Source organism: Dermacentor andersoni, chromosome 7, assembly GCF_023375885.2.
Source record: "Dermacentor andersoni chromosome 7, qqDerAnde1_hic_scaffold, whole genome shotgun sequence".
NCBI classification, from domain to species: Eukaryota; Metazoa; Arthropoda; class Arachnida; order Ixodida; family Ixodidae; genus Dermacentor; species Dermacentor andersoni.
In genome coordinates, this window is record NC_092820.1 from 131,419,269 (window position 1) to 131,439,693 (window position 20,425).

The following is a 20,425-nucleotide window of genomic DNA, read 5'->3' on the forward strand; positions in this document are numbered from 1 at the left end:
AGTTGTCTTTTTTTTCATCCACTCTAATTTCCATTAATTTATCGCTTCCTCATTTCATTTAATAAGCACAAGTAATTTCCCCTATGTTGTCCTTGGTGTCAGTGTTTGTTGGCTTCTTATGATATGACTAATATAATGTATATATGTATATATATATATAAATATATATATATATATATATATATATATATATACATATATATATATATATATATATATATATATATATATATATATATATATATATATGCATACACTGATTTGTCCGTTAGAAGTCGGGGGTTAAGATTTATTTATTCATGTTTGTGGCGGTTTTTTTGCGTAACTGAGTGCGTGACATAAGCGTCTGCAGAGATTCCATATTTCCTATGCAGCAGTCAATGAAGATTGTTTATCAAGACGACAAGTTCGGCCAGTTGGCTAGGATTCATTGTAAGGTTTTACAGCGCAACACAACACACATACAAAGGAAAGGTAAGAAACGATGACAAGGTGCTTACTCTCCACTGATATGTTTATTGAATATATGTCTAACATACATATATATATATATATATATACATCGAGGCAACTGTGACCAACTGACGCATAATCAAAATGGACATAGGTAACGCAGTTGCTTGTCATGGAGAGCGATAGACGGTTCGCTAATACATGCCTTGTACCTAAGCTTTATATTGTAAGCCTCAGCGATATTCCTTGTTAATTGGCTCGCCTGCTTATTAATGACATTAGTTGTTTTTTTTTTAAGTAGGGGCGACAACCGCACGACTTGCAATGCTCCGGGAGATGAAGTGGCGCAACCCCTTGAAGAGATAGCTCATGCTCCCTAAGTCGAACATTCACGCAGCGCTTCGTTTGTCCCACGTACTCTCTACCACAATATAATGGAATGGCATACACAACCTGCTTAGCACAAGTGATGTACCCGTTCACATGGTAGACAGTGCACTTTCCTTTTACTCGTTTATCCTTCAGCATATTATCAACTAACGGGCATATGCGGCCCATCTTATCTTTCGCAGAAAAACGAACATCAATTGTGTACCTTGAACCAACGTTCTTAAGCCCATGCGTCAACTTGTGTACATAGGGTACTGCTGCGTTTTTCCTTTTTTTTTATTCTCGATTAGTTGTGCCACCTTGGTCATTTACACTCTTGATACCACGAACCGTACTTACCCTCAAAGATTAAATAATCACTTCGGCGTAACCAGCGTCCAGTAAACGATCTACCTGATCAGAAAAGGCAACCTTCGACATGTATGAAAACACGACTTCTTTACAGCAGCATTTACAATAGTCTTCGCTATAGCCCACCTCAATATCTTAGAATGACCGGATTTATAGTTCAAAATGAGCTTAACCGACCTGGGATCATATTGCCAGCACACATTATTTTTACCAAAAGTTAACATCAGGTCTAGATATTGCAGTTGATGATCTAAGTTGAAGATCCTGAACCACGGCCCTCAATATTTTCAGATTATGCCTCTCAGATTGCACTAAAACTTATACCGAAGGTTGTACCAAACCTTTCAGGTTGTAACAAAGCGCCGAGCTATAGCTGGTTCTCACTCGCTTGAGTTCTGCGTTTTCTGACGGGCGTGAGAGAGAGAGAGAAAATGATAAATGAAAGGTAGGGAGGTTAACCAGGACTGAGCCCGGTTGGCTACCCTACACTGGGGAAAGGGAAAGGGGGACGGAGAGATTAAAAAAAAAGAGAGAGAAAGTCCACTGGAGATATCAGTCGGTCACTCAGTCCGGATCACAGACGCTGACTCAATCCGGTCGCTTTCAAATATCGCAGCAGCGCTTTTGTGGCCTTTTGTAGCTGTGATATGCGAGGCCATGATCCCAAAATCTTGTTCAAGGTGAACGGCTTTCCATCTAGCTGATTGAGAGCTGTGCAGAGGTCTTGCCTTTCATTTTCATAAGATGGGCAGTAGCACAGTAGGTGTTCTATGGTTTCCTCGACACCGCAGGCATCGCACTCGGCGCTATCAGCCATTCCAAGCAGAAAAGCATAAGCATTTGTGAATGCGACGCCCAAACGTAAGCGGCACAGCACTGTTTCCTCATTTCGCGGAAGACCTGGTAGCAGCCGCAGTTGCATAGAGGGATCGAGGGAATGCAAGCGATGGTGAGTGAATTCAGGTGTGTGCCACTTCTCCAATGTCAAAGAGTGCGCTAGCTTGCCTAAGTGTTGGGCTGCGTCGGTCCGCGATAAAGGTATTGAAACAAGGGTTGCTCCCTCGTGAGCTTTTCTAGCAGCTTCGTCAGCGAGGTCGTTGCCGGAGCGACGTATTCGTTAGTTTTGGTCACGAAAACTTTGCACCAAGATTGTACACAGCCACGGCTTCGGAAACTAAGCCATTTTCGCTGCCCGAACCTCTGATGCAGTCGGTATATAAACCAAGCGGCAAATAATTTAAACGGTAAGGCACAGTGATGTTTTGCTCGTCTTAGCCAGAGCAATTGCTCTTGGAACTGCGGGGAATGCTGTAAGGATTGAAATGACTAGAATGCCTTATTTCTTCATAGGTTACTTACTTTCACACCATTCACCCATCTCCTACCCAAAAAAATATATGGTTGTTATTTAATTTTTCTGCCGCAAATATAGAGGCCTTTTTAAGCAGGTTTAGTTCACTACAGGGGGTTTCGCGCAATTGATCCAAGCTTTAAAAATATGAAAATGCCACGTAGCTGGACGGATCCAGCGTAATATTGTTTGCCTTCGTTTGGAGATACATAGATTATTTTTTGCATTTCGCCTAATGAAATAACTAGGCAACTGAATAATCAAGTTCTCAATTAATATAGTTAGATGAAAACTGTCCATGAGAAAATCGTAGAGCGACATGAAAAACTCCCCAATACAGGATTCCGTTGCTTATACGTGGTAGATAAAAATCTTTTTTTTTTTTTTCAAGCGTGAAAGAAGATCACGAATACACACAAAATTGCGTCTATCGGGAGTTTCTCATGTTGCTCTAGAATTTTCTCGCTGACACTTTTCATCTAATTATGTTAATTGAGAAGTCGACGAATTATTTAGCACTAATTCTCTAATCAGTTGGAATGCAAGCATTAATCTCAGTATTTGCAAGCGACGGCAAACAGCACTGCCTCAGTTTTGTTCAGCTACGTGGCATTTACATATCTTTAAAGTTTGGCGAAAGTTACGTCGATCACCCTGTGTAATGCTGTAGGCTTTCGGCGGTCTGCCAAAACTGGGCGTTGTGGTTCCACTTTGTGCATGGATGCACGAAATGTTTCTTTCGAGCACCACGGAGCACCACCACGTAGAGCACCACCACCCTTGTCGCAGAGCAGTTTGCTTTAGAGGAACGAGATGGCGCCTTCGGCGGCGCGCCGCACGTTGCCTCAGGGAAAGCACGCGAAGGCGAAGCCGATACAGCCATGATTACCGGTTCTGGCCCGCTGCAGTGCAATCAGCGTTAGGAAATCCAAATGGTTGATCGCTAACGCACTGTATTCCATTCATGCTGCAAAATTCTCAGCATTGAGGGAAGACGTGTGCCGTATAGCTGACTGCACAAATCGTGACTGGCATATTGAGGAATGCTATACATTTGTGCGGCCAATTCCATGGACCGCTGCTACATAGGGACTGCCTGTGTTGCCGGCTCTTCGCGATGCACGGTTTTTTTCTCGAGGATAAACGAATTCCCTCATCCACCACCGCTGTATCGCTAACCTCCGGATAAAAAAGTTCGACCCGGTAACTTCGGTAAGAATGAGTGCTGCTCTTTACGCAGTGACAAGGGGAGTAGCGCCGTTCCCTGGCACAGTAAGTTTCTCGCACGTTATCTATAGGCATCTGCCCAAACTAACACTCAAACTTAAATCCTCTGAATCGTTCACGTATCCGGAATAAGTGAGTAGGCGCGCTCTTGAATAAATGCGCCGAATCATGGGTGACGGAGATTAAACCAACAACATCCGAATGTTCGAAGCTTAACGTTTCGTGACGGTTCACAAAGCGAGTGACGCGTCACCACGTGGTCAAACATGGCGGCGCCAACGAGAGCGCGGCGAAAAGAGTCTGTAGACGCCTGCGGCATAGCGTCATTAATGCAGGGGACACGTGGCAAGGACGCCAACTATAGTAAGCTTGTGCACTCTTGATAAAATATTCTGAATATGATCGCACGTGGTGAATTTCATTACGAACGGTGGCAGGAAACCGCCACGCCACTTTAACTTCCTTATGTAAGGAAAGAGGCCTAGCTGTGCTAAAATCGCCAAGTTCCGCGTCATTACTATGCAGGTGATGTAAGTGAAAAACCAGTGAAAAGCGCACTGAGTAGCACTATGCCTCTTTTAACGCGGCTTGTGACGTTGAGCAGACTCGCGCTTTATCTATACGCAAGCCGAGATGATTATGTAACACTTGCGAGTGTTCGACGTCGTTTTAATACAGTCCTCTCTTTGCCAGTTATCTCTTCGGCAAGCAAATGTACTCGATTTGCTTGAGGATACCGATCTGTGTTGCGGAAACTGCCCTCAAATAGGCACGTCGAAATGGAGCAGTCACTTCTACGCAAACCTTAAGAAGACGCCGGGTGTATTGGCGAAGGTCAGACCCCACCAAGTGAGCAAGCTTCGATATCTCGCGAGAACTTCGTCGTGTAACGGTGGGTTATTTCGCTTGTTGATTAGTTGTAGCACCTCAAAACTTCACCTTCACTCGAAAACTTATGGTTGCACTGGTAACTGTGTATATCACATTTATTTTTCGGTTTCTGCTGTTTCATCTAACAAGCATGCTCACGCCTGTGTTCTAGAGTATACTGTATAAGCTCTGCGGGAGCAAATGTTTTAACACTACTGTCGAGTAACGTGAAGGTACTTCTGTGTGCCCGACACTGAAGTACTTTTAAATGTCTAGAGTATCTTCCTGTAGAGGAGGATCTTTTTCGCCACCTGCGTAACCCGTTCTACGAAAGTTCTAATCGGTGCCTCTTACCGTCCTCGTGATTCTACACAAACCTTTGTAACGGATTTTCGCGACAGCATTGCCAATGTTACTAAGGCCTGCCAGTGGGTAGGATTTATCTTTTGGGGGATTTTTATTTACCACACAGTGATTGGGCAGAGTTGGCCTCTACACTCTCAGACAAAGGTACACCCTCTGGGGCGTATACCTGCCACACAACAATAATCGTCATCTGCTTTACTTGCGTTTCCTTTTTTGAAAACGCCGCGCCCACTACTTTCCTACGGGAATGCTTGTCATGCTGATAACGCGCATGCCGTTCGTTACTGGGAAGTACCGGGCTCGCAGCGCTCAAGAAAGGAAATGCGGACAAGACAAACGACGTTTATTGTTGTGTAGCAAGATACAGCCCAAAGGCTGTAATTTTGTTTTAGGGTGTACCTGTCGAGTAACATTCGAATTCATTATTTAACCCTATAGGGATCAACTTCTCGCAGATTGTCAAGAATGTCACCCGTGGTTCAAACATGTTGGGTTTAGTACTTACAACCAACCTGCAACAGTTCAGCAAATAACGTACTTGGACGGTTTTAGCTAGCGTAATCTACTGCAATTAACTCTTAAAATTACGTTACCATATAGATGTGTAGACAAAACAAATCAATTCCACGCTATAACACGACTATGCTACCATTATTGCTGGCCTAGAAATTATGTTTAACAATGCATTTCTTTCTTCCCTTTACAATAGCACTGTCGAAAGAAATTGGCTGCTCTTTCGAGACAAATTACACTTATTAGTAGACCAGCACCTCCCAGTAATAAAAATATTCAATGATAAATGAAACCCTCAGTTCACAAACTTTCCTCGGCGACTTCGGCTTCATAGTTGCAAATCGTGCTAGAAGGGTGACAATTTTTGCCTCGCAAATCTTTCTCCGACTTGCGGGCTTCCGGAAAACCTTTTAAAAATATACTGTCCCTGTGTTTCGAGTTGCCCATTGATTGGGCCTCGCGCTTTGCGATCTGCTATCCTCCCGTCGCGCACAGATTGTAGTGCTACAACCCTGAAAAGGCGTTCGTCCCTGGTTCGATCTCCCTCACAAGGAAAAATTTTTCTTCGAGTGGGAAGCTTCCTCTTTGATTAATCCATATGGATTTACTTGGTATGTAGCTTCGTATTGTCAGGTGGATGACAACAAAGTTTTACTCCTATGATTCCACTTAGTGCACTACCGCAGAACGAATTTGTTATCTAGGCCTACCGCAAATATTCAGCCTGATTTCGTACAATTGTTGCACATCTGGCAACGACCAACATTGGCTTTTTCGGGAAAACTTTAAAGAGTGCTTACGTCACCAAAGGTTGTTCTTTCGCGAGAAATATGTTAATGAAACCTGCTTGACACAATACCAACGAGCCTATTCTTTTTCCCGAGAGTATCGGCGACGGACGGTTTTAGGGTCAGGGACGTTTCACGTGGAATGACCCACCAGCTAACATTACCAGATACCATTAAAACTTGCAGCTGTGTTTACGACACATTTCACCACTGAGTTAGCAAATAGAGGGAGCAGTACTCTAAAATTACAAAGGCACAGCGCAAACTTACATGATCTATGCGAAAAGAAGTAGTCGTCCCCATTATAAGGGGACTACATTTGTTTCTTTTATTTTCGTTTCAATAAAGAAAGAAAGAAAAACATCTGCAAAATTTTGCTTTTTGCTGCAACTGTGGCTAAAGATATGCAATTTTATTCAAGTAATGGTTGTGAATGTATAGTAGTAGATTGGTACACACGGGAAAGGGGTGGGGGGGTGGGGGGATTTGTTGAATTTTGTTGCAATCATCATGCGGTTTCAGACTCTGTTCTCTGGCTCAGTGCCTAGACTTCGAAATGAAATGGCGAGTGGATGCAGGCAGTAAAATTGCGGCATAGAGAAAGAAACTCAACAAGAGCGGACACTGCCATAGAGCCCAGCGGCCGAATCGACTGTAACGCTCTAAGCAGCCACATAATACCTGAACCGCACTTCCGGTTTAGGAAGTATTGGGTGGGCGCGTTTTGTATGCTAGCTGCAGCTCGTTACGCAGGCTGCGCTGATCGGCGCGGCAATTATTGTTTTCATTTTTTTTTTATTCTACTGCTAAACCGCGCATTGTCTTGGTGCGTAACCGTCTCATTATTAAGTAAACATTATTTCGAACGATCTTTACAAGCCTTCATTGAATATGTGCCGCGTGTAATTTCACAAAGAAGACGCAAGACGTCTTGCGAAATGAGGAAATGTTTATTTTGGTCTATATAAAAGCTCGTTGCGGGCTTTTTGTGCATTCATCCCAAGTTGTGGCACGATGTAAACAGCAGTAGTTTCCGTACGAAGCTCTACCGGACGACGTCAGTTGAAGAAAGTAAAGTCGAAGCATGTGTCATTTTGGTATTAACACCTTATAGAAATAATGCGTGTAGAGGCAAAAAGGGTGAAAGTGGTGAATGGCGGCATTATTAACAAAAGCAATTGCCTTTTACCTATACATGGCGTAGAAAATATCCGACTTATCCCAAACAATACAGTACATATCACGAAAACATACGATTTCCAAGCATTCCCCCAATTCCCGGCCTTATTTCCTGCCCTTTAGTATTGCAAATACACGGGCGACTGTGCGTTTCCAAAAGAACTTGGCTTCAACCGACGCGACAGTACGTCACATATACACAGAGATTGTCGCAACAGAGGCTCTGAACCAGACCATGCTAGACGCTCGCAGAATTCTTTCTACTCGATCTGCTTGTTTTGAGCCGTTGAAGAGACAGAATTTTCGAGTTACGAGTTCCTGGTGTTTGAGCTCCTTGGAGTTATCTTTTGCGCGTTTTGCCGGCGCAAGTAACACACTCCCGTGTTATCATTCTTGTCAATCCCTCGTCGCGTTTTCGACAAGCTCGAGTAGCAAAAGAAGGTATATGTTGTCGTGGAGCCATAAAAAGCGTCACAAACTTGTCAAACTAAGATACTACACAGGCCAAACCAACTTTGTCACCACGGCCGATCGAGCTGCTGTTCGCTGAGTCACGACAGGCGCTGTGATTGTTCCTCAAAATTATCCCAACATGTAATAAAATTAATTGCAATCATGTTGTGGGTCCGAAAAAGCGTCACGAAATTGTCCCAGTAAGAGTCAGTACTGAACTTAAACTTACAGCGCAAACACCTAAAACGAACCACAAAAGGAAGACACGACACACACTGGCGCTGACTAACAACTTTTCTTTCTTCGTCGTCGATGCATATATAAACCCTAGGCCACACGACCGCGCAGGCGCACAGATTACATTACTGAGATCTACCAACTTACGCAAACTTAGGAATTCAAATTCAGATGGGTGAAGGGACAAAGATGTGTCACTGATGCAATTATCGCCTTGTCTTTTTATGTGGTAGGCCTCTAAGGCAAGCCGCGCACGCTCGTTCTTGCTTTTGCCAAGGATTAACGTCCGATCAAGATGCGCCTCACAATTGCTGCAAGAGTTTGTGTGCGCAACAAGGTGCGCTACTCTATCTACATTTTTGTTTACTTTGTGCGCATGTTCCCTGAGTCGCTCATTGACGCAGCACCCTGTCTGGCCAACATGCGTCTTACCACATGAGAGTGGAATGCCATAAACCACGCCGACAGCGCACGACACGTATGAGGCACCATGCCGGATTTGGCACCCTCCTCTGCTTTCTGCGCAGGTGCGGGAGCATAGCTTTGAAAGCTTGTTAGACACAGAAAACGCCAAAGGAACACCATGCCAGTTTACTGAAGAGTTTACCATGCCACCAGTTTACTGAAGAGTCAGTACACGCCGAAACACTGCGTCACATGACTGAGGTGTTTTTCGCTAACTGCGTCACAAAGCCGGGTGCGGCGAGCGTGCCCAAAAACTATCGAAATAAATTATAGTAATGTTAAGGCTCATAGAAAGCGTTGCAAACATTCCCCAATACCAGTCATTAACTCAAATTGACTGGGCCAGGACGGATGAGCTGTTTTTCGCTAACTGCGTTACAAGTCTAGATTCTGTGCCGTAAGCTAATTGCTTTAAATGCGTCGCAGACTGTCAAACAAAATTTCTCACTTTGCCGTAGCCCAATAGTGCAGTGGTGCCCGCGTGCCGAAGTGCATAAGGAACGCAAGAATGTACCGGGAGCCCAACAGAGCAGGCTAAATCCAGAAAAGAAAGAAAAAAAAAGAAAGACAGGCAGAGGGGTTGCCGAACAGGCCAACGCTCACATGCGCAGCCGACCTCGGCGGCGTGCCTGACGCATCACGCATGCATCAGGCGCATCATTGGCCTGTCGCTAGGTAACGCAAGTAAGTCGCAAAGTAAACTAAATGTACGTGCAGATATATTTAGTTTTGCCTGGAAAGAATTCAAAAAGAAGAACAATGTCTGTTAACTTCATTTCACTTTCTTTTTTTCCCCCTATGCTTGCGGCAGCAAACGGTCGACATTAATTCTAGCCTGACGTGTTTCTTGTTGCCAGTTCTCGCCAAGTGTCCTCACATGTTGAATTTCTCTATGCTTGCGACCCTCTGTCGTTTGAATTCGCGCACACTGTTTATTCTCTTACTATCTTTTTTTTTTCGCCAGTCTCATGGCAATATTGAGGCATAGAGAAGTAAGCTTTACTGTGAAATCCTTCAATCAGTAAGAAATTTCGGCATCCGAAGCAAAATGCAGTCTTTTGTGAGTAATACGCGCACTTACAGTCAAGAGGAATCTTTAGCTCTGGCTACTCCTATCTAAATGCATGTAAAAGGAGAATTTGTTTTTCTTGGCAACCATTGGTGAGGTTTGTTGCATTTAAAGGAAAAGCTTAAAATATAGTGTCTGCTGGTCTCACATTTCGATTACGGTCATAATTTTTTATTAAAAATTGGCGAAAATCAAACATGTTAAGAAAACGAAACTATAAAATTACCGAGTCTGTAACTCAGCAACGAAAATTGATACCAGAATCCTGTGAATTGTATCTTTTAGTACATATAAAGCAGATAAAATGGATATGTTACGCTATAATTTAAGAAAATTTAGTATTATAAAAATACAGTTCTTGCAGAACCGTTGTACACAACGTAACTAATTCACATGAGATATGAAATGACATACGGAATTTGTCCGATTTCAATTATTTACTGGGTTCCATACACAGAACCAAGATATCTGTTCTTGATACAGAGCTATTAATTTATAAACTTGGTGCTTCTATGTTTTTCAAATTTTTTAATTTTTGAAAATCCTTGTAAGAAACTTCAGGTCTTAAGTATAAATTATGTTTCCAACAGTCACTGGAATTTAAGTTTCTCTATCAAATGCAACAAATTTCATTAAAATTGGTCGAGGATATGTTGCACAAAAACGTTTTGGTGTTTTACATGTATTTGAATAGGCCGCGTCGGAGTTGGGCCCGAGCTAAAGCTTTCTCTTAAAGAAAAAGCGAAGTCGACTGGCCGGGTACTATGGGCTTCGAAATTTCACAGCGTGTGCGCCTTTGTACGTCTCTTACATGTCATCTTCTTCTGTTATACTTTAGTCGACTGTCAGATTCCCGCCATGAAGGTCAAAGTACTCAAGCAAGAGCAAAGCCTAACATCGACTGCTGTCGACGAGCAGAAAGATGGCTCCCAGGTGGCGCAGTTCTATCAAGATCGAGTTGTGTTCATCACCGGTGGGACGGGATTCATTGGAAAGGCGAGTACCCATCGCTTGAGTTGTGTACCACTGTTGTTGAGTGTTGTTGGGCTATATGGGCTTCCTTGCATGACTTCTTATACTTTGTTGTGACGCAGGCAGAACAACCGGACACACAGAAAGGCACACTGAGACCACTCAGTGAGCTATGGTTGTCAACTAAGCTATGGCTGAAAGTTTCCCGAAGGTCAGGCAAGCATTTGGTTATTGGCACCTATACAACCATTAAAGACAAGCCCTTCGCAGGCATCGTCCGCAGGCAAGTGGTGGTAGAAGGCAGATGGGACCAAAGCTGGCGACAAAGACACAGGCTTTGTGGCCAGCTTCTCGCGGTAGCTTTTACTATGCTGTAGCCCATGCAGAACGACCGGACAGGCAGAAAGGCCAATTTGACAACCATAGCTCATTGAGTGGTCCCAGTGTGCCTTTCTGAGTGTCCGGTTGTGGTGTCTGCGTCACAACAAAGTATAAGAAGGCATGCTAGTAAGCCCATATAGCTACCCTCATCGACGACATGAGAGAGAGATAGAGAGAGAGAGAGAAGCTTCCCAAGATTGAAGCGGAGGCTATAAGCCTAAAGAATGTAGCAAAAACTAATGTATTTGCTGCTATGTGCGTATTGGCTTTGAAAGCATGCATTAGAAGGTGCACTCTACTTCCATGCGGCCATATTTTTTCTCCGATTTCCCGAGAACGGAACGGCTTTCCCAGGCATACTATGCTAATCGTGCTTCAGATGTGCCATAGAGTATTCCGACTCATTCATTAAGCGTTGTCATCATCAAGCCCGTCCTTCATAGGACCACCCCTCTCGTTATGTCTCTCAGTGGGATTCTTGATGAACGAATAATTGGACAATATTCTAAGCTGACTTTGCAAAAGGCTCTGCGTAAAATTACATTGCTAACCTGGTTGCGTCAGATGTTGTGCACATTTTTGTGCGTGCCAAGCTTGTGCACGAAAATCAACAGCACCGATTACAATAATATTTAAAATCTGTCACCGGTACTTTAAAACACGTCTGATTGGACCTGTGCTGAAATGCCGAATAACAAGTGTACAGTGTTTTAGTAACAAATGCTGGAAGCTAGACTTCTGGGTGTTTGCTATCGCTATCACTACGACGCCATGTAGCGAGTTCACTTCTTCCGTTTCTTCACGCAATGTCTTACATCAGGCGCACATTATTTTATGTGGCCGGATTGGTGCTTTGCGAGTATGCTATAGAAATAAAATAGCTTACCTTCCTATAGTGAGTTCCAGAGTTCCTTTTGTGAGCTTGTCAAAACAACGAATAAATAAAGATCTGTATTCTGTTACGCTTTTCACGATTCTGAAGATTCAAGAACTTTGGAGAAAGTTAATTTGAAGTGGACAGAATTAACTGGCGCCTGAAGCGGATATCACGAGCGCACATTTTAGACCGACATCACAGCGCGGCACTGACACTTGCGTCATTTACTGTCCAGATGCGGTCGCCAGCCCTTCTTTCGCAGTCATTAGCAAAGACAGCTTGTCAGTACAGGTGCACGCATGTAAATCTTGCACCTGTGCGCTACTCTTATGCCAGAGTTTGAAACGTGACTATTCATCTGTCTGTTACAAATTCTAACATTGCGAATCGAGACAAAAACAAATACCAAAATATGACCGCCCCTCCATTGCAGTCCGTGAAGATGGTCGAACAGCGAAGCTGTAGTGTGTTAGTTACGCCGAGTGTTACACCGCGCAATTCAAACTTCGCAAGCAGTCTATATTGTAAATCTTTTGTTTCACCATTATTTCACTTCATTTTCGCGTTTGCGTGCTTCGTGGTGACTATGCCTTAGGGGCGCCTTTTTTTTTGCGCGGGAGGCAGGCCCAATGAGGACGAGCCCGTTGACGAGCCAACTCTCACTGACGCTTGCGGTAGGCAGCTTCTTCCTCAGGAATGCGCACTACTTGTGGTCTGCCCATAGTTGTAGCGGAAATGGAATGTGCGGAACCACTAATCCAAAGCTCCGTATATTGGGTGCAAGGCCCACCACTAGAGATGCTGGCGATGCAATCGTTTTGACGATTAGTTGAATTGGTTTGACGCTTGACGTCTTTGTGTTTCTTAATGAGGTTACAAACATGTTTGGCTGCGACAGAGAATGACGTCAGTGATGGTATGACCGCAGTGCACCGTTGTCGCTGGCGTTCGAACTCTTCAGTTTGCTCGGTGGCGTCGATAGTAGCATCTGCCCAGCATTGCCGCTTGCGATTCTTCAAAATTAAATTTCTTCAAAAGAAAATCTGTCCGTCACGTTAGACATTGAATGCTCATACCCCTTAAGCAACGGTTCATACCCCCGTAAACCCGGCCCGCCCATTACGACAACAGAAGAGAAGGGAAATTATACGCTCTTCCCTACTGTGGAGCAAAGCCCACAGTATATCATTGCACCTGGGAGTACCCACACCCTCCGGGTCACTCCCCTATTCCTTCACCTTCCTCCTGGGAGCCTGCGCTGACCCCCTTAGACCCGTAAGAGCAGCGACGGCCGATCCAGCGGTCACGCGGACTGGCGCGAGCCAATGGGGCCCTGAACTAAAGGCTCCACCCTACGAGGAAGTCACCCGACGTCATTAGAAATAAATGTTTTCTGTTTCTCTCTCTCTACGCTGGAATGACGAGTGGCAATGGAGCCAGCTGTGACAGAAGACGACGACAGCGACGAACGCGGGACCAGTGGCACGAGCACGTTCGCGCGGTAGCACCGAGGGGTGCCAACGAGCCAGCTGCAGAAGAAGACAGTGACGCTGTAGCCATTGGTGATGATGATAGATTTAGCGAAGTCGGACAACGATGGCACAGGGACTGCACAAACAGCTTCGCTGTTAAAGAAACAGACAAATACGAGCACTATTTTTCTGCTCTTCGTGTTCGGCATTTGTCCCAAGCCGCGCGATTGCCTTTCGAATCACGCAGAGACAAGTAGCCCAAAGGTTTGACGTTATTAACTACACTGCTGTCTGTCCTTTCTCGGGAGATCGGAGGCGCGTGGCTTTCGACTCGTGACGTACACACAAAAATAGTACTTCCGTGAAACGTTTTTAACTATGAGAGTTAGTTTTCTTGCGTGAATATAGACGGCTGGCTGTCAATAGTAATTGCTCATGGCCTCTCGACACTCATGTTTCAGGTCTTGCTGGAGAAACTGCTGCGATCTTGTCCTGGCCTGAAGCGGGTCTACTTGCTCGTGCGCAGCAAGCGCGGGGAGAAGCCACAGGCGAGACTGGAGAAGATGCTCAGCTCTCAGGTGATTAGGGCTACCTGCGCATTTACTCTGGATCTACGATGCTAACACGACTCGCATTGAAACTGCATAACCAAATCACCATAATATACGGGAGAGTCTCTCACGAAGCAACCCGGCCAATCTTGGCAAACAAATTGCGTAGATTCATTAAAACTATTTTAAGACGCCAAAGAAAAGCGCACAGCACATAAGTTCGGACAACGGAACAGAGCGCACTCGCAGCTGTCTTATTTTTACGAAAGGCACGTACATTTGTACCTTCAGTCCGCGCCTGCGCGACGAGCACATTCAAGAATCAAGTGCCGGTAAGATAAGCAAACTTCAACAAACTTTTTCTCTGATTTATACAACAATGATTTGGACCTTTCACTAAGACAGAACCTGCCTTTCTTCTTAATATTGAACACTTCCATTATTTAACTAGCTTTCGTATCTTTACTTCTGGCCAGAATATTTGTGTGTTGTCCTTCGGTGCCTTGAAATAGCTATAATGAATCGATATCAACGTGCCCAAATAGTTTTCCCCGTGTTCACAATTATTTGATCCTTTGGACGTGTGCATCTAGCTGCGATGTACTTCTGACTCACGGCAGCTTTGTCACTATTGATAGTCGTATCGATCACATTTTTCTCAATGAAAAATTACTTCTCTATCGTACTTCAGATGGTCTATCATAAGATGATGTGCAGAGCATTGGGTGAAACATCGTAATTGCGACATATGATTAGTTATTTGAATAAAACCCAGGTATAGGAATATTTAGCCCAGTTGTTTACTTAACCCTTTCTCTTTGACTGCTAGATTTTATGCCCATCTTTGTGCCCTAAATTATGGCAGTCCGCTGAATCCAAGAAAATTAAGTCCACAAATTAGATCAGCCATGGTATCCACAGATTCCTTATCTTTGTACTCATGATAGATAGATAGATAGATAGATAGATAGATAGATAGATAGATAGATAGATAGATAGATAGATAGATAGATAGATAGATAGATAGATAGATAGATAGATAGATAGATAGATAGATAGATAGATAGATAGATAGATAGATAGATAGATAGATAGATAGATAGATAGATAGATAGATAGATAGATAGATAGATAGATAGATAGATAGATAGATAGATAGATAGATAGATAGATAGATAGATAGATAGATAGATAGATAGATAGATAGATAGATAGATAGATAGATAGATAGATAGATAGATAGATAGATAGATAGATAGATAGATAGATAGATAGATAGATAGATAGATAGATAGATAGATAGATAGATAGATAGATAGACGGACGGACGGACGGATGGATGAATGGATCAAAAGTGAAAAATGGGCGAGTTCTTATGGAAGCATGACTAAATTCACAGCGCGAACTACTAGGACACAAGCTAAGGCACAAGAAAAGACAGAACACGGCGCTACTTGCAACTGGATGTTTATTCGGAAGGTTACATATTGTATAAACCCGGCAGGTCCTATGTCATCAAGCTTTATCAAACGGCATAAAAGCGTAAATGAGCAAAAAAAAAACTGCAAAACAAACCACAAAAAGAAACAAAAAGAAATATTTATAGCTGTTAGCTCGCCAAAAAATTTCCACGCGTTAGATCGTGTCTAGAAAGGATATTTCAATGTCATGAAGCGATATACTTAGGAGTATGACTGACACATCCTGCCCCCTTTTTTCTTTATCTCTTGGGCTTCTACAACTTGTCTTGTTGGATTTTTGTGCTCATAAAGGACTGTAGTACTATCACACTTGGAAGTGAATTTACCTGGCGGATTGCAGTCTCTTCCGTACATTGCAAGATCTGTGTGTGCAATTCCTTTTGTGGTATTGGAATGCTCTTTTTCAGCCTATTATGAAGACATCGGCCAGTTTGGTCCACATATGTGGCCAACATATTTTTGGCAAGCTAACACCGATAAATAGTTATTCTTTTTTCTTTTTTGTTGTTTTTCTTTTGTTCATTTTTGCTTTTATGCCGCTTGATGACGCTTGACAACATAGGACATGACATGTTTCTTTAATACCTAACCTTCCCAATAAACTTCCCGTTCCAAGCCGCGCCATGTCCTGTCCTTTCTTGTGCCTTAGCTTGTGTCCCAGTAATTCGCGTTCTGAATTTAGATACATAGATAGGCTATAAACGTCTGAAGCAGGTAAGCATTGATAATCGCATTAAAATAATCATTTGGTGGCATATAGTAAATAGTAAACGGCACCTCCATGCTCCAACTAATCATGTCCGTTGCATTCGCAATAAGTCTGATTATTTTGATCACTTATTTCGATATATCCAGTACAAATCTTATGTGATAATATTAACTGAAACCTACTGGCTGTGTGTGTAACATATTTCTTGAAGTTTCCTAGCTACGAGTGCATTTTTTCTTGAACCGGAAGTTGCACGCAGGTCGTGTCGCATCTTATGTGAAACAGCAGTTAAATGTTCAGTTAGAACCTTACATTTCTCCCACACTGAAGTACTAAGTACAAAAATGGAAGAGAAATTTATTTCAGTACCCTACAGACCGCCACGAGGGGATGTAAACAAGCTCTTTGCGTTTGTTTCTTGAGGTGTGCTGAACTCATTGTGTATGGAAAAGTACTCTACTCTTGTTGGTGGAGACTTCAAGCTTTAAGTTGCTGAAACATCTTCTGATACTTCCACCTTTGAGCCTCTTTTTGACAGAAATGATTACATTGATTTAATTACCACCCCAACAAGGGTTATCTCATCATATTGTAGTACAGTGAACTCTCACTTGAGTGAACTTCAACGGACCGAAGGAAATAGTTCGCTTAACTGAAAGTTCACTAAACTGAATATTCACTAGACCAACATAAGACATGGCATACAGAGTCAAAAGCTTGAACTGCAATTCATGGAGCAAAAGACATGGCATCCATAGTGTTAGAAATGTGTCAAATGGAATTTGTACATATCAATGAGAAACACACCACGTGGGTCGTTTGCGTGCACACACGGAACCGATGAGACTGGAAAGAAAGAGACGACGACGATGCCACGACTAGCCGGTCGGAAAGAAACACACACCACGTGGTTTGTGGTGTGACAGATCACCGCTTTGCTCTGGCGGTGTAGTAAGCACCAGCGATGTTACTTTGTTCATGGTTCATGGATTACATGCTTGCTCGTTTTGTGCGGGCGATCTCGGAGGCCATGCCTCGTTGCCATTCGTTTTCCGCACCGCCGCTTTGCCCCAGGGGCGCCAGCGAAGTTACATTGCCGGTGGAGCGGTGGTTTGATGAGGGCGGGCATCGGTTGCACTCGCAGTGCAGTCCAGTGCAAGCCTTAGTCCTCTGAGCGAGTTTGTTAAACTGAAATATTGACTGTTCCGAAATTCGTTTAAGTGAAACTTTTTTGCATAGAATCTATAATAAAACTGCCGGGGATTTTTTAAAACTTCGTTATTTTGAAATATTCGTTAAACCGACGTTCGTACAACTGAGAGTTTACTGTATATGAGACAATTTTATTGTCAATACTTTTTTTTTATTTTTTATTCCTCTGACAGAACGAGCATTCGGAGTTTTGCAGCTGCATCTGTTCTTGACAGTGGGATTGGTTCATGCGCGCCATCTTCGGGAGCTGATCGAGTAGCTTCATCGGCAAGTTCATTGTCCATTATGCCACAGCGGCTGGAGACCCGCTGAAACGTGATGTCGTGTCCTTGCTCGACGAGGCGATGAAAGAACTCTCGGATTTCTAGCAGAAGTCCTTCCTAGGGTCCATGGCATAAGGCGGAAAGCAAGCAAAGCAATGTACAGCTATCTACCTTAGAGTCACCGAAAATGCTTCATTTCTGATATTGTTCTTCTCGAGTTATCCGAAGTGCGCTACGAAGACCAGCAAGCTCAGTGGTCGTCGATGCAGTCTGATGGGATGTCTTGAACTTCAAGGCGCTGACTTTAGCAGGAAAAATAACCGCTAAAGGACCCGTTAGTAGCTAGAGAACATGTCATATTCATGGGTGGTGATAAGAACTGCCTTATCAATTATAAAACAATTTCTATTTTACCTCTATTCTCGAAAGCATTCGAAAAAGTATTACTCAAAAGAGCAGATACATTTTTGATGAGCATTCTGGATATACGGTACTCAGTTCGGGTTTCGGAAAGGTAGATGAACAGAATCAGCCACAGGCTTGCAGAAAAATTATACTGCATTACATTGAAATGAAGGAAATAACATTAGGTGCAATTATTCGTTTTACTAAAGTGTTTGGCCTCCTGAAACACGAAATATGAGCTTTAAGATGAGTAAGATATGGCGTCCGACGTCTTTGTCTCCAGCTTTTGCACTTTTATTTATCACAACGGATGCAAGTAGTCTTCATCGACAAAAGAAAATCCACCCATAGACGTGATCCTGTGTGGTGTTCCTGAATGTAGGCTCTTAGGACCTGAATGTTTACATCAAAGACATCATCAAAATTGCCACCGAATCAATATTCATACTCTATGCCGGTGACGCCCGTCTCTTTCTTAAATGATACTTCTACCGACGAGGTTACAAGTCAAGGTAACATAATACTTAGGTCATGAAAATGGACTAAGCATAAATACCAATATGTCAAAATTGTATCATTTAAAGGGACATTAAATGTTAATATTAATCAACATGGACAGTTGAAATACCATCCCAGAAACCTCGAAACGCTTGTTTCATGCGAAGAAGATACTTATTTTAAGAGAAAATGCGTTCTGAAGCGTCCGCGTACCTATAGCGCAGTTCAAATCGCCCGCCCTCCGATCGAGGAGTGGTGACATCATGGTCTCATAGTGACGTTGCGCCGTCGGTGAGTAAAACGGCGCCCACAGAGGGCGCTACGGCTTTTCTGCGCAAAACGCAACCACGCGGCCAGATACAGCCAAGACAGAGCCGACAGCAGCGCGAAAGCGGAACTATGGTGGCTAGCGGAAGGGAAAGCGCACGACGATAAGTTGGTTCTTTATTTTATGGCGCAAAAGTTGACGCTCGTTGCAATGAACGACCCTGACAACGACACATTGGCTCGCGATGCTGGGCTCGACTTCAGCGATTTAAGCACTGATGAACGTGAGCTGCTGCTGAGGGCTCGCCCTGCCGGCGTCGTCGCGTACTACTACGACGGCAACTGTATGTCATGGCTGTACATATTCGCGCAATTGTAGCTTTTCCTTCCTGAAAACCAAATACCGCACTCACCGCCTCGTCTTCGACCTGCAGTTGTTCTTGCGCTTCGGAGAATGCAGGAAAGACCGACGGAATAGCGCTACGGGAAAGCATTGCAATGAAAGGCAATCCGCAAGACTTCAGTAAGTCGGCGTTGAACTCGTAATCATCTGAACGAAAGTGCAGCGAGCACACTATGCGAGCTTTCGGCTCTTTGCCAACGCGCTCTGGCAGACGTACGGCACTTAACCACTTCTAACGCAGAGGTTCTCTCGTTGGCACAAAGTGAAAAGTAACGTTGGATTCGCCGCTGCAACTGCCCTTGGCCAAGTTCTGCGGACCGTTCACGCATTCTACGACATCACATGGACGTGGCATTCTCGCTGCTTGTTCCAAATTCAAGTTTCGCGAGCCAGCAGAAGCAACGCAGCATGACGCGATAACGAAACAACTGAAACTCCAAAGCGCGCGCGGCGCAGAGTCGAGTGCGCAGAGTCGAGCAAAAACGAAACCTTTCGACTTCACATCCGCAGCCAAGGTTTGTGAGTGGTGGCGCTGGCTAACTATCCTTTTGCGACTTGCGCCATCGAGCTCGGAGAAATACTTGGTACGGTACTGCTTACTTACTAATCAGCGTGAAAACAACGGAGGACGCAGAGCTAGAACACAGAGCGAGCGCTCGTGCTGTTTTCTTCTAACTCTGTGTCTTCCGTTGTTTTCGCGCTGATTAATAAGTATGAATCCTTTTCAACTCGCCCACCTTTCAACCTTGCCACTGCTTAGTATGCGATAAAGTAATAAGTGATCCACGCACCTAAACTTGAGCCTAAAAACTTATGTTGCAGATGTTCGAGCGCCTCAGGCAAGAGCAGCCGGATGCTTTTGCAAAAGTGACAGCGCTGGCAGGAGACCTGAGAGAGCCAAATTTGGGACTAAGTGCATTTGACCAAGCCGCCTTGGTGGATAGTGTCTCCGTCGTCTTTCACTCGGGCGCCACTGTCAGATTTGATGAACCTTTGAGGCAAGTGAAGGGTAATCCGTATTTTTTGTGATTGGCATCCTTTGCGTAGTTCGGGATCTATCTATCTATCTATCTATCTATCTATCTGTCTGTCTGTCTGTCTGTCTGTCTGTCTGTCTGTCTGTCTGTCTGTCTGTCTGTCTGTATGTCTGTCTGTCTGTCTGTCTGTCTGTCTGTCTGTCCGTCCGTCCGTCCGTCCGTCCGTCCGTCCGTCCGTCCGTCCG

General features: G+C 44.0%; 1 protein-coding gene across 1 annotated transcript in view; it reads left to right on the plus strand.

The window, feature by feature from the left end:
- Positions 1–10,570: 10,570 nt before the first annotated feature.
- The window catches only part of LOC126534525 (putative fatty acyl-CoA reductase CG5065), a 30,679-nt gene continuing 20,824 nt past the window's right edge, over positions 10,571–20,425 (plus strand). Inside the window, exons 1-3 of the mRNA XM_072289524.1 lie at positions 10,571–10,708; positions 13,876–13,992; positions 20,026–20,201. Coding sequence (XP_072145625.1) covers positions 10,571–10,708; positions 13,876–13,992; positions 20,026–20,201 — 431 coding nt within the window. The remainder of the gene's footprint in view (positions 10,709–13,875; positions 13,993–20,025; positions 20,202–20,425) is intronic.